The 15,654-nt window shown below is 36.9% G+C and overlaps 1 protein-coding gene across 1 annotated transcript; it reads left to right on the top strand.

Moving 5' to 3' along the window:
* Nucleotides 1–522: 522 nt before the first annotated feature.
* Nucleotides 523–14,559, top strand: LOC117307029 (A disintegrin and metalloproteinase with thrombospondin motifs adt-1-like). The gene is made up of 6 exons (XM_033791663.1): nucleotides 523–2,529; nucleotides 6,473–6,751; nucleotides 7,052–7,222; nucleotides 7,428–7,589; nucleotides 9,350–9,517; nucleotides 10,943–14,559. The coding sequence occupies exons 1-6, from the start codon at nucleotides 2,448–2,450 to the stop codon at nucleotides 11,119–11,121; spliced, it is 1,041 nt and encodes a 346-aa protein (XP_033647554.1). The 5' UTR covers nucleotides 523–2,447; the 3' UTR covers nucleotides 11,122–14,559.
* Nucleotides 14,560–15,654: the final 1,095 nt, after the last annotated feature.

The raw sequence follows: 15,654 nt of genomic DNA, 5'->3' as shown, positions 1-15,654 counted from the left end.
AGGTTATTTTTCAGAATAATTGTTAGCATAAAAACTAACTTTATAACTAGCAATGGAGAGCTGTTGGTGGGTTAAAACATTTTGAGAAATGGCTCCCTCTGTAGTAACGTAATCTTTTAGAAAGAGGTAAATTTTCACTCAAAAAACTTGAGACCTGAAGCCCTTTTAAGCATCTGAAAGCACACAACCCCTGTGCAACAAGGGTGTTTTTCTTTCATTATTCTCTCGCATTTTTGATGACAAATTGAGTCAATTTTTTTCACAGAGTTTTTATTTTGGGCATATGTTTGGATACACCAAGTAGAAATACAGGTCTTTGACAATTACCAAAGGTGTCCAGTGCCTTTAAAGGAACATTAGAGAATTTGTCAGAAAAAAACTCGTCTAAGATCACAGTCTTACATAAATTGTACATAGTCTTGATGATGTTAAAAGTAGTTTATTGGTCAGTGAGCGTATTATTCAAATTTATTTTTTGTCAAGGAAAAATGTGTAATCGGTTTCACTATTTCCTCATAACCCAGATGGCCGATCGATCCCAAACTTCTACAGATGTGTATATGGTGGACTACATAAAGTGCTGACACTGCCAGCAACTGTTAGCAAAAACAATTCTGTAATGTTCCTTTAAACTTAAGTATAAACATCTCTTGGCCTAGGTCGGAAGCACCAAAGTGCCCTCGCTATTAGGACTGTACGAAAGGGGTGATGGTTTTGAAAACCTTTGATCTTACTATAAGCACTTCGTTTATAAAACGCACATAAATCATACACAAATAATATGTATAGGCCCCATATATTTTTTCAAAATTTGTTTTATCATTTGGCCTGACCCACTTTTGGATTCAGCATGACCCGGAATATGTGTCAAATTGACAAAGAAAGTGGATGCAAACCAACGCAGAATCCTATCAAACTCATGTATTGGACAAGTTTCGGGTTAGCATGACCCAGAAATGTTGAGAATCCAAGTCGTGAACAGCTCACATATATTAAGTTATATGTTTTTTTCTAAAATTATTTTACGGATTCGATTCCAGGGAGCCTTGAGTCGTCTTTACTTTAAAAGGTTCAGTTCAGTTATGAATAAATTACCCGCAGTCCAATACGCAATTTAAAACCCAAGTTAAAACATTCGCAAGAATGTAATTCAAGTTATGACTTATTTTCAGATGATATCTTGGCTTAGTTCCTTCGTGTTAGTCGTTGTTGTTTAGTCCAGTGATGTACTTCGTTTGTTTAGTAAAAACATTCGCAGAAATGTAATTAAAGTTATGACTTATTTCAAGACGATATCTTGTCTTAGTTCCTTAGTCATTGTTGTTTAGTTCGAACCAAACCATTCGTGAAACTGGATGGATGACAGAAAATCAAATCTGTATTGGTTTTCCATCAGTTCATTCTCAGACGACCTTGTTCTCATTCCAGTTTAATCAACCTCGATCTGATGGCACACGGGTTCGATCAATAGGTGTATACACAACTCGCAAAACAACATGTTTCCGAGAAATAAGCTCTACTCCTTAATTGTTCATAGCTGAACTTTACACAAGTCGAAAGAATAGAAGTAGTTCCGACAAAAGAGGTTCTCCTAAATCATTTCAAGTTTACCATAGAAAATTAAGTAAGAATTGAACAATATTGATTTCATAACGTGATGCAGTAAAACATACTTTGTAAATTTTCTAATTTGTTAATAGAAATTTATAGAAATTTATAGAAGGAACATAAGGTCATGCACAAATTAGTAACAAACAATGCGTATTTATTAATGCCTTACGAGTGCAAAGTGCAACATTGCGGCCCTACATACAAATTCAAGTTCAAATTCAAATTCAATATTCGTTTGTTCTATAAATATACGTCACCCAATAAAAAGTCAAAGACAAAGGAAATTTGTTTTACAATAGAATTACATTAAAAATATATTTCAGGAATATTATGTTAATGGTTAAATACAATATTAAAACGATTACCTGGGTGAAGAAGACAAACAGAAATGGTGAAAGCAGCATTTAAAAAAAATATATATAAATCTCCTTGTCGATATACTTTTTGAAAAACGTGCTTTTAGTTTTCAAGTCGGACCTTGAAAAGGTAAGCAATTAACACCACGTGACTTACCCTCCCCCAGGAAGTGTCAGATAATGGTCACTACCTAATCAAGTAGATGAACTTACGTCATAATACTCCACCATTTGCGGAAGTGTTGCTAGTAACTGACCCTTTGTAGTGCGTTCTACGTGACAACAACCAATGGCAATACCTCATATAAAGGCAACGGTACGGGGTTTAGAAGTATAAACCACCACGACTCGTGAAAGCATACAGCAACACTGCGTTAAACAACTCGCCAAGGATTATTATTACACGCAAGATATATTACCAGAGCTAAGTTTTAGTGTTATCGTTATCGCCTCAGTTTTGCAGGAATTTTCTCTTCAAAGATGACTTCAGTTTTAAGGTTTCTCTTTGTGGCTGGCTGCACGGTCCAGCTTCTTTTCTTGTCAACAGCATTTGCGTCGTCAGGTAAGCCGGGTATGTTATGCCATAGTTTTGTAGCCTACCTCTATACTTATTGTTCTTATTTAAACAAAAGTAGAACACGAATCATATGCGAAACTGCACAAAAAAGTGTTTGTTTTTTTGCAAAAACATAATGCTGCCATTCCTTCAACATACTTTTTCAGAAACTGGGTACATTCTTCAACTCTTGGGTATCTTCAGTAATTGTGATATGAATGTCTTATGGTTCGTGTTTTCATATTGGAAGGCTCAACAATTAAGACAACTCTAGTGTTCTTTCGCGGACATGTGGAACGCTTATCGACCATTTTAGAACATCATTGTAGTTTAATGTGCCTACACATTTTCTATATTTGCTTACTTTTGTGTTGTAACTGTTACTAAGAAACCCCACCCACCATTATCTAACATCAAAACGGAGTTCGTGGCTGCTCCTTTTCTGTCCCTTTCTTGTGTGTTAAATTTTGAACTTGACCTGTACGTTAGAAACTGTGCGCCGTGTGGCGTTTGAAAACGTTTTGGACGCGAAGTCAAGTCCCCGCTCGTGAGAAAGGTCCCTATATATTAGCTATTGTGGTCCCGAGACAAGTTGGGAGTTTTCTGGACGGAAAATAAAAAGACTTTCATGGGATTGGGACTTGAGTTTAAGCGGTTATAATAACTATAAGTCTTTGAGGATGTGGAATGTCTTCGGTTCGATTCGACCTAGTCTTGGCGAATCAAGGCAAAATGTACAATAGTAAATTAATCTAATGTGGAAACAACAGTAACTGGTATTTTTTACAATTGGCATTGTCAAAATTAAGAAGACTGTCACTCTCACTGTTTTAAGACTACATCGTGGTTTTTGGTTAAATACATCGCTTATTTTGTGATCCGCGCGTCGTTTGGGGTTTATGGCCGGACTTGAACACTATAGCCAAACGTACATTTGAAATAGTGCTGGAACCGATCTGGACACCAATTTTTATTAGCAGGAATTTTTGTACCTGAAAACAATTTATTATAATAATAAATTAATAGATAAATAAACAAATGCAATAAACAAAAGTATGGATTTTGTTTTCTGATAGATAGTCATAAAACGCTTTCCCAAATAATTAATTAAATAAATAAATAAACAAATGCAAACTAAGCGAACGATCAAGAATAACTTCTACTGTATAATTGTGTTCCGAGTTCCGAGTGTATGACTTAATATGTTATGATTAAATTAGCACACTTATATTATTATTAACTGGAGAAAAATGAAATTTTTGAGTTATTTAAAACGATGGAGGTAGAATTACCTCTCCGTGATTAAGCGTAGTACATATAAAAGTTAAAAGTTCACAGATTTATAAATAACTTACAGGGTTTACAAAAGGTAGTGGTGAAATATTATTCCATGAAATGCTTTACTTTTTGAGACAATTAAAACAATTATCAATTCTCGATATCGAGAATAACGGATTTATTTTAAACACATGTCATGAGACGGCGAAACGTGCGGAAACAAGGGTGGGTTTTCCCGCTATTTTCTCCCGACTCCGATGACCGATTGAGCCTAAATTTTCACAGGTTTGTTATTTTATATAGAAGTTGTGATACACAAAGTGTGGGCCTTTGGGCAATACTGTTTACCGATATTGTGCGATTGCTTTAAAACACTGCTCATTGCAAAAGCTATTGCTTGTACAAAAGATACTTGGAACTCATTGTCAATAACGACACAACGTTATTGGGCCCAGTGCTTCTTTAAATTCCACAAGAATTTTTTTTCCATTTAAGGAAAGTAAAATCTCGCACCAACTTGGCCTAGAACCCAAACTATGTTTGTCAATACTCAATAATATCAGCTGAAGGCATTCTTGAAAATTCGTTATTCTCGCGCTACTGTGTAAGTTTTATTTCCCGTTTACACGCTTTTACCGCTGCAGAGTTGAGGGGCTACAAAGGGGGCGTGGCTAGCTTCTCACTTGAGGATATCCACTACGTGGGGCCCCTCCACTGATCTCTTTTACTGACTTATCAGTGGGCACCTCCCGCTAAAAGTATTTTGGTAAGAGAGTATAAAAACCTTGGCGTCGTTCTACGAAGGCCCTCCTTTGGGGGTGTGTGGGGAGCTGCGTCCTGTCGTAGCAACACGCCCATGACCACGCCCACCGACTGCACATTCAATGCGATTAGAAAAACCATGGAGGTAAAAACGCTCACAGTTTATTCGCATCATGTTCTACTAGACAATCTTAGGGCTTCGGCTCCAGATTCATTCAGGCTAGCTTGGCCCCGCGGTTGTTTGAATTTGTGCGTGATTTTGCGTATGCACTCATCCAGGGCTTCACACAAGAGGACGGAGCCTGAAGCCGAATCCAAAGCATGAGCTGTGGTTTCGAAAAGGGCCGTAAATAAGAGTTTAATTGCATAAGTTCTAACCGGGCGCTCTATATGATGGCATGAACTGTCAAAATTACCTTAAAAATGTTCTTCTAATAATTAAGAACCACATCAAAAACCAATTCAAACTGAACTTCCATTCACTCAAACTGAACCTGGTTTTTTTTTAAAGAGTAACCTTATACAACATCCTCGGTTTCGTTTCTATTTTTAAGTGCTGTAAACCCTTATCAGTTTTATCGAATTCTTTATCGATCTGTAATACACTCGAAGGATTTCCGTGTTGTGTTCAAACACACGGCCTTGCAATCGGAAATTGAATTTATATGTGGAAGAACTTTGAACACGGGGTCAAATCCATAAGAGTTGCCTAAAAGTAACTGGATAGCCGGCCTCAACTATATAATGGTAGAAAATAATGAACAAACCACACATGGGAAATGAGACTTCCTGCTGAAACTGTATAGCAGGATAGTGAATTGAAATACCAGAGGAAAGGTGTGTTGGGCGGTTAGAAAAAGAAATTCACTTCACCCTTATGTTAATAGACAAGATGAATCGTAGTATAGTCGTAATGTGCTTGCTTATACTACCAGTGTACCACCATCCAAAAAGCAAACTAGAAGAATTTGCAATTTGTTTTTGTGATCTATAAAATGTTTAACATTTAGAAATCTGTACCACCGTCACAGAGGCCCTACAACACATAAATTTATAGTTTCTCCTTGGTGTGATGGTGTGATGAGTAAGGATGAAGTATTGTTCCATGCTCGGGCGGATCAAACCACATACATCGAATTGAACTGAACTTTAATCATCAAACCTTGACTATACAAGGTCCTTTCGTGATACAACAAACCATAGAGCAAGGACCAAACCCACGGCGGTCACTTTCACTCCAGAGAACTATTGTGGAAGATTATTATAGGGGTTAACCTCGGTGTTTCTGGCCTTCAAAGCCATCAACAACATCCTTGTTTGTAGTTTGGCTTGCGAGCTACAATAATTTTCACTTATATTATGAGGCATCGTCGGTTTCGTTACCAGAAATATGTAATAAAAATAAGTGCAACGGTGGACGTTTTGCCATAAAGGTACAAAATGCTTTGTTGTGATGGTATGTCTACATGGTCTTTGGTATACACAATCCACCGATGTATAGGCTAGTTTTCTGCATTCATTTTACTGGTTTTTATTTTATTTTATTAATGTCAATGTTGTGGTAAGTGTTTGTTTTTGTGGGGAGTTCTGTTTTTGTTGTTGGTCAATGGAGTTTTGTTGTGTGTGGTTCGTATTCTGTCCTGATGGGACTGTCGTGGGTTGGGCATGTCTTTACTTTTATTTTATTTTATAGTGCCAATGTTGTTTTAAGTCTTTGTTTAGTGTGGAGTTCTGTTTTTATTTGTTGTTGTTCAACGGAGTTTTGTTGTGTGTGGTTCGTATTCTGTCGGTAGGCCTACAAGTAGGTGTTGCATTGTGTCCTTCGGTTGACTTTGATTCATGGTCAACTCGTGGGGAATAAAATTCACCCTCACACGACATCATAATTAAATCCTGGTTCCATCATCAGATCGAAAACCTAGAGTTACGGGATACTGTTTTGGTCAGCGCACCCCGATAGGTCAAAGAGGCCGGTGTACTGACGAAATACGCCCGCCGTCCAATCAGACGAGATGGTCTGGTGCAAAGGAGTGCTGCATGCTCGGCGGTGTAGGCTGGACCACCAAAACCAACGGCAAGAGATGTGAAAATGCCTGCGAGGAGGAGGAACCGGTACCCTACATGAAGGATGTCCAGTCCCTGGTGGAAACTCCGGTTATGCATAAAGACAAGACGAATTTTCAGAATGGTACGCCTGCAGAACTGCACTTTAATGATAATCTCAAAACATGCACAGACATTTTTTTACTAGATGTAAGTGGGCATTAAAGCTCTATGGCATTATGTGAAATAAAGCATAGAGAGGGCGGCAATTAACCTGGTGTTGAATTCATTGAATGATATGGTCAAAAGAGGGCGCGCCTCAAAAACAAAGAGGGTGATGTTTGAAGCTTTGCATGGTGTCCAGCATGGTGTCCAGATTGTAAATTAGGTTAGGTTTCAGCTAGAATGATACTGTGAATAATAGGTTGTTATGACACTGTGACAGATTCAAACAATACTGCACCGGTCTTGTGGAGCGAATGGGGAAACTGGCTGAACTGCACGGCGTCATGCGGAGCTGGCAATATGACAAGATATCGGACTTGTAACAGCACAGATCACTGTAACGGCTCAAATGAGGAGACTATCCCATGCAATAGCACTACGAGCTGCCAAGGTAGTGAAAACAATTCAACTAAAAAGGAAATAAATTACATTGTTTCAAACTGTACATACATTTACCACCACTATTAACCACCACCAGCAACAACATACAAAAACACCTTTTGCATTCAAGATTTTTTTTTTTTTAATTACTTGGCTCAACTTCAACCCAACCATACTCATGGTGTATCGTAACGTTACTGTTGTTCGCGTGACAGATCTTGGTAACGCTACTTGGAGTGTATGGGGTGGCTGGCAGAACTGCACGTCACCATGCGGTGTTGGCAATGTGACCAGATATCGGACTTGTAACGGAGGACAGAATTGTAACGGCTCGAGTGAGGAGACTATTCCATGTGATAGCAATATAACATGCCAAGGTATTTTAAAGAGCGGCTGTGGAAATTTGAATAAAACGCATCAAGCGAGATTTTCAAGTGGTGCATACACCCAATCTGCCATTTTACATGTTCAACATGTGCTTCATAATTAAATTGACATTCTTTGTAACTATACATTGTTTGTCTGTCTATACCAACATGTTTTGTATACGGCTTTCTTCTTCGTTGATCAAGCTCTTATTAAGCATTATAAGTCCTTTCAATATTTAGCGTTATTCTGGTTTAGGAATCTTGGTCTTTTTTCCATTCAAATTATCTTTATGGCTGCTATGAAATAACAAATTCGATGTTGTGGCTCTATCATTGAAATGACGTTTTTCTTCAATACCGCTTAATGCAGTTATCGGCTAAGGCCGCAGCCATGGTATAGCATCGCTTGATTTGGACACGGCCCATCTCTATAACCGAAACCCCTCCAATACATTTCATTTATTTCTGTGGTTTTAAATCCCAGGGACTCTCAGAAAAGTGAACCACTGTTTTTGTTTGTATAGTGTGCACAGAGAGCACGACAAGGTTTAAGTCATTATTAGTGTAACCATTTTGTTAATTAAAAAATTGTGTTTAGAGGGTGTATACAATGTTGATAAAAGGTCCATGTGTGATTAAATCAGGACCGTTTTCAACGGGGTAGTCAAGAAATAAGTTTTTCTGAATACGTCTTCGGTTTCAGAACATCAGGAAATGAGCCCAAACTGCTCAACAACCTGCCACTTGATCAAGGTTTAACGACTTCCATGCGTACAAGTCACAGCTCGGCTGCGTAAACGGAGTTTGGTTCACAATGATCTTTTTCCTTATATTTTACCAACAGAACGGAACCGAAAAAACAACAGAGATATTTTTGTTTCTGTTAAAAAAAAAATCAATAAATCAATCAATCTTTTTTTTAAAAACCAGAATTTCTTTTGTAAGAATGCGCTGGAGATACTCGAAAGATGCACAGTTATTATCCTTAAATCGACTATATCAGTAGAATTATTGATTGATTGATTCATTCATTTATTGACTGATTGTTATACTGATTGATTGTTAATTTATAGTAGAAACTCAGCTACCATCCCAATCCCTTTGACAAAATTTAGCAAGTAAATTAAATGAAAAAGAGGGCGTTGGACTTTCCACATACAAAGAAATAATTTAACTTGTTTCTTTGGAAGTAGGTGTTGTTATTTCTTATGTATATTCTGTGTTTTCTGAGAGAATACTTCGAGAGAAAAAAAGGTAATAATTATACAAAATAAATATGCCAATAAATATATTTACGGTATATTTATTGTTACCAATAACATATTAAATCGAAACAGGTGACCCAAAAGGCCAAAATAGATTCAATGTACAAAGTTAGAAGATACACAGTTGCATTAAAGGGAAGGTACTCGTTTGGTAACTGGCAAAGACCAGTCTTCTCACTTGGTGTATCCCAACATAAGCATAAAATAACAAGCCTGTGGAAATTTGGGCTCAATCGCTCATCGAAGTTGCGAGAAAATGATGAAACAAAAAAGACCATTGTTAGACGAATTTGTGTGCTTTCAGATAGGAATAGAAGACTTAAAATACCCCTTTCTCAAAAACTACGTTACGGGAGTCTTTTTCCACAATGTTTTATACTATCAACTGCTTGAGTAATTACCAAAAGTATACCTTCCCTTTAAATTACAAACCAATCACACCAAATATTTGATATTCACACCATTTTATAAATGTATATTTTGTTCTTTTCTTTTTCTTTTCAGTCGATGGAAGATGGACAGCCTGGGGCGAATGGTCAGACTGTGATCCATGTGACAACAACTCAAAGACAACACGTTCTCGAAGCTGCACCAATCCTCCACCGTCCGGAGACGGAAGCCATTGCGCCGGCCTTCAATCAATGACACGTAACTGTCCAGGAAATTGTCCGGGTACGTTCACACGTCTTTGCATTAGGCCAAATATCAGTTGATCGTCCCTTCTCTCATCTTTTTTTTAAACCCGCATCCTTTTTTCTTTTTTCCCCCAATTTTTGTTTTACATTTTTTTCTTCAAAAATACAATTTTTTTTAGTATGTCGCATTAAACTTACTTATTCTTTTAAGAACTTGTAATGTAACTTCATAAAGTATGCGGTGACTTTAAAATGAAGAATCGGTGGCCAGTTTGACTAATACAATGTTTGGCGGCCACCGTTGAAAACAAAAATCCTCCTCTTTTTGGAAAAACCCGGACGATCAATTCGTATTTTGTTTATTTGGCCTTATCTTGCTGCTTTCACCCTTTAAAAAAAAGGTGCCACCGCAACCTTTCTGTTATCTTATCACTGTGCCTTGAAAAACACCTGTTTTTAAAGGATCAATTATTCCTTTTTTTTCACAGAATTCGAGAGAGTAGCCTACACAGTACTATATTTAGTAATATACACATAATGAATGTTTATGAGTGCAATGGTGCGAATATGTTCATGAGTTGAAAGATGGAATGTTCTATTCAACGAGGCGGAGCCGAGTTGAATGGAACATTCCAGCTTTCAACGAATGAACATATTCGCACCATTGCACGAATGAAAAACATTCATTATTTGTTTTATATAACATCCAAGTCATTTGTCATTTTGATGGAAAGATACAACTTTCAAAACAAACAATTTCAACTGTAGAAGCCGAATGCTAGTAATTTTACTATGCCTTCTTGCAGTAACACCTGCTGCGTTACCAAAGACACGCGCACGCCGTGATGTTTTTACTCAGCTTTTTCGTTCCATCCGAAAAGTACCATTGCACGCTGCCAGCGTGCAATGGTACTTTTCGGATGGAACGAAAAAGCACGGTGAGTGACTCAGCGTGCAATGGTACTTTTATTTGCTATCACGTGACGGACAATCCTCCAATCAAATGGCAAGGATCTGCTTGGGTGTTATATAAACAGTGCTAACGCACATTGGTGTAAAGGGTGACACCCAGAATGATTGTTCTTTTATTACAATATTATTATTTATTCGACCAAAACTAACAAATCAAAGTTATAGCACAAGACAGAACATTAACGGGAAAAGAAAAAAAAAGTTATATATATAAATAAAAAATATATATATAAAAAAAATAAGGAAAATAAATGCAAAATTATATAAATTAATAGAGTAAATCCTCACTGCAAATTTAACATCTAAGAATTATATAATTACATGACGTCTTTTTGTGTTGGAATTATAAACACTGTTTTTACAGTGTATAGCTTTACTAAATTGGCCCCGCTGGGAGCTTTAAACTGTTATCATCACCCACTTTTGTCTTCTACACTTGAAGTCATGATTTGGATTCTTATGAGCTTTGTTTTAATCGTGTCTATTACAGACCAGAACAATGGCTGGAGCGAATGGTCTGACTGGACGCCATGCTCAGCAGTTCAATGCGGCAAACAGGGCTTCTCTCTTCGCAGCAGATCCTGTACCAGAATGTCACCCCAAACTTGCCCCGGCAATTTCCTGGACATCAACACGTGTGTAGCACCCGGATGCTCTACTGGTAGATAACCCTGTTCACACGAACAGCCTGGATGTACGTCCGGTTCACCCCCGTCAACTCAGTGGAATTAACACTCCCCGTTGAGGTATTCACTATTGAATGTATGGTTGATCGAGAGGAATGAACGATTGATTTGACGTACTCATTGAGTCTAAATACCCCCGGACTCAATATCATCACCAACTCTTGTTTTTGTAGAAAGCTGATCCCCTTTTATTGTTTAAAAATGGTACCGTTATAAGAATTGTCCATAAGTCTACACAACATAACAAAAGATTTCCTCTGTGGGTCACAACTTTTAAACATCTTCCTGGTGGGTTGGATAAGACCACCTCTACCCGCACCTCACTATCAACGCGCCTCATTTGACCCGGAACATGGCAAACTCTGACCCGGAACCTTTACAATTCTGACCCGGAACTTAATCAATGCTGACCCTGGCTAAAAATGTTGCCAGGGAAGTTTGAAATCAAACATGTTAAAACGAAAAGACCATTATTTCCTTAGGTTTTAGGCCTTTTAATTTTTTTTTTAAGTACGATTTCTGTCAACTTTAATTCACAATGATCGATGGTAGCGCGTTTGCTTCGACGATCGATTTTTATCCTTTGTATTGATGTTCAAACTTTGTTATTCTATTTTGTACGTTGTATGTTGTACGTTTACTGTTTAATCATAATGTTTCGTAACTTTCACCTTTTATTAACCATAATGTTTCGTAAGAGTATAGTTTTACCTTGTAAAGAATATAATGTTTGAATTATTTAATTTTGTATGTGCACAATGCTGTACGTATTTAACTGCCATTGTATTTATACAGGTAAATATAAATTAATTTTAAACAAAACACCAGTTGTTTTCCCTGTAAAGTCATTCAATTTCGAACCAAAGAAAAAAAATATGTAGTATAATGTGAATTATTTTTTGCTTAATATTTAAATACTATTACAAAACTAAACAAGATTGTTCTTAAGATTTGGGTGTTGTGTCTTCTTTTTTTAAGGAAAAATACAAATCAATAATTAGTTTAGTAAGGGAGACAAAGACAGTTAATGATGTTTACTGAAGTTTTTTTTTTTTAGTTGTTGGTGATCCTTACTAATTTTTATTATTTATATCAGGCTTCCGAGGTTAAACTATATCAGCGTATTGAATGCTTTCGTGAAAAGTACCCGGTTGACAGCAATATTGTGTCAGTAAAAGTTCCCGGATACAGCAACATTGCTTCAATGTTGCTCCATCCGGGCATTTTAACAAGTTTCACTGGTTCCCATAATTTAGTTAAGAGCGTGCGCTCACCCACTGTTGTTAACCAGCGAACGGAGCTGCAGATAATCAACAACAATGGCTGCTTCTACTAGCGGCGCGAGATTCGCTTCGGTTTCCGATGAGGATTTTGAAGAACTTTTGAAGCACAAATACGCAGAAAACACATTGAAGGCTACAAAACAAGCAGTACATGTTCTGAGAGCTTACCTGACGGAAAATAATCTTCCAACGAATTTTGAATGAGTAGATAAGCTACGCTTGCGATTGTTTTGTCAAAATTGTATGTGGAAGCATGGAGGAATGAAAAACAGACGGCGATCACTGCAACAAGGAGCGTCATTGAACAGCAATCGAGGGCGAATTAAAATCTGGAATCAGGTGAGCCAAAATAGTGTTGCTTTGATCAAGTCCTCAGCCTGATATAAGTAATAATAATAATATTTGATGGGTTTTTTTTTCCGGGGGATACAAGAATATATTGCACTCGCTATGACAACATTGCACTCGTCTTCGACTCGTGTAATTTTGTCATAGCTCGTGCAATATATTCTTGTATCTCCCTCAAAGCCATCCAATATTATATAACTATACACTCGTTGTGAAAATAATGCGATGCAGCTGCACTGCTCCCCTGCTAATTACATACATAATTATACATCGGTTTGCATTCAGCCCTGGTTTTATTAACTCGAATATTATAACTGAGTGGTCAACAATGCGCGCAGATACATTGTTTTGCACATATATATTTTTTGTGTGGTTGAATATTGTATTCTGATTGCATTCTGTCATTTTTTTTAAACACAGTGTGTTAATAATAATTTGTAATTTAACGTGTATATTTCCCAACGATTGTTGAAGTATTTAAAGTATAATTTTTGCTCAGTATTTATGAGTTTAACAAAATGAGTCTGTAGTAGTGTTGTATCAAAGTGTTGTTACGTCTTAAAGGTGGTCGCACAAAATTCGAGCGTGATTGGCAAACGGGGTTTCTAAAAATCAGCCTCTCGTCCCAAAGTTTAAATTTGTTCTAATTTTTAGTTAACAAACCATTCGCACTTTATGAAAAATTTAAATTTTTTTGATAACAAATTGCTCTTAAATGTGTTTTAATATGTTTTAGGAATTTTGTATATTTAGAAAGATTTCTTTTCATAGCAAAAAGCGTAGGCCTAGTCTTCGTTCAAGCTGTTTTCTGATTTTCGATTCGCGCGAGACTTTACCATGCAGTCTATAACCTAATTCCTTTGTCATAAAAATGTTATTATCGTTTCAAATTGACGTTGAAGATTCAAAAGGGGACTGCAGCCGATTTTACGAAACGCTAGGATTAATCCTATCTCGAGTTAGGACAAGACCGTCCTAACTTAAGATGGACTCAATGCGTCATCATGCCTTCGGACACATAACTGAACTCGTCCTAGGTCATAAGATTAATCCTAAGTCAGGAAGAGTTTTGGCGAAATCGACGGCAGGTCCCGTTCATAGGCAATTGTCATATTCCTTGGTAGAATTTCGTTGCAACAAAATTGATCAGGACCACACCCAACAAGACCACACCCAACGCACCAAGTCTAGAACCCCCACCACACATCGGTGAATGGTAAAAAATAAAAAATATTATTTTTAGGCTTTTTCCCAAGCAAATATTTAGTCAGGAACTAAATAGTATTCTTCACTCCGGTGCCCTTATCTACAGACATTTTATTGTTTCGGTATCCGCTGTTATTTACAGAAACCGGACCGGCTCCTTTCACCCGGACACAGTTTGAACGGCAGCTAAGCACAAAATATTTTTTTGCTTACCAGAATAAGCTTTCTAGCCAATATAGTGACCATGTCACGTGTACACCTTTTGACTGTATATCCTGAGTGCTCTCTTTTGTTCATCAGAAAATTGTTAAGCAACCTGCATAAAAGCAGCTCTAAACGAAAATTGTCCCTGGGCTCAATTTCGGTGGCGGTCACGACATCGTGACGTAACTTATATTGTGCTTTTTATGTATGTTTACATAAACTGAAGCATTAACACCTCAAAAAAATTTGGATATAAATAAAACATGTGTTTCCCTTTAATACAGAAATCATTTTAACAACATTTTAAACAACATTTATTCCAGGTCATAAAACTAATCGAAATGTGTTTTCACAATTAATTAAACAAGTTGATTTATCAATCTCGTCTTCTGACAAGTTTACTAATTATTACTAAGTATTACTAAAATTATATTGCTACCATAGACTTGATAATAGTCATGTTCATGGTGGTGACAGATAATATGTATGGTTTATGCACTACGGCGTAAATCTGTACGAGATTTCTGATTTTATGTGAGTCTAGCAAATTTCAATGAAATTTTAACGTTAAAGGTAGTGGACATTACTATCGGTAATTACCCAAAATAATTGTTTGCATAAAACCGTACTTGGTGACGAGTAATGGGAAGCTGTGGATAGTATTATACATTGTGAGAAACGGCTCCCTCTGAAGTAACGTAGTTTTCGAGAAAGCAGTAATTTTCCACGAATTTGATTTCGAGACCTCAGATTTAGAATTTGAGGTCTCGAAATCAAGCATGCTCTGAAAGCACACAACTGTTTTTGTTTTGTTTCATTCATATCTCGCAACTCCGTTGACCAATTGAGCTCAAATTGTCACAGGTTTGTTATTTTATTTATATGTTGAGATTTACCAAATGAGAAGACTGGTCTTTGACAATTACCAATAGTGTCCAGTGTCTTCAACATTGGATTATCAAAGCGGTGACCAGTGACCAATATGATTCCTACGAATGTTATAGGGTTTCCGCTTATTGGAGAAAGTTACATATTACCATCTTGCACTCTGTAAAACAATCTTAGTATCAAAAGGACGTATTTGTCAACTGATGTCAGGTGTCAAATTGCGGTAATATCAAAGCTTTTAGTATTTTTAAAGACCAGTATTCTCACTTGGTGTATCCCAACATATGCATAAAATAACAAACCTGTCAAGATTTGGACTCAATTTGTCGTCGAAGATGCGAGAGAATAATGGAAGAAAAAAACACACTTATCGCCCAAAATGTGTGCCTTCAGATGCGTTGAATTCGAGACTTCAGCTGAGGTCTCGAATTAAATTCAAATATTTTAGTGAGAAATTTTAGAAAGAAAAACACCCTTGTCACACGAAGTTGTGTGCTTTCAGATGCTTGATTTCGAGACCTCAAAATCTACAATGTTTTATACTATCAACAACTCTCTCTATTGCTCGTTACCAAGTAAGTTTTTAT

This window comes from Asterias rubens, chromosome 2 (genome assembly GCF_902459465.1).
Source record: "Asterias rubens chromosome 2, eAstRub1.3, whole genome shotgun sequence".
In the NCBI taxonomy this organism is placed as follows: Eukaryota; Metazoa; Echinodermata; class Asteroidea; order Forcipulatida; family Asteriidae; genus Asterias; species Asterias rubens.
The sequence above is the reverse complement of the archived record's forward strand: the minus strand, read 5'-3'. Positions and strand labels throughout refer to the sequence as shown.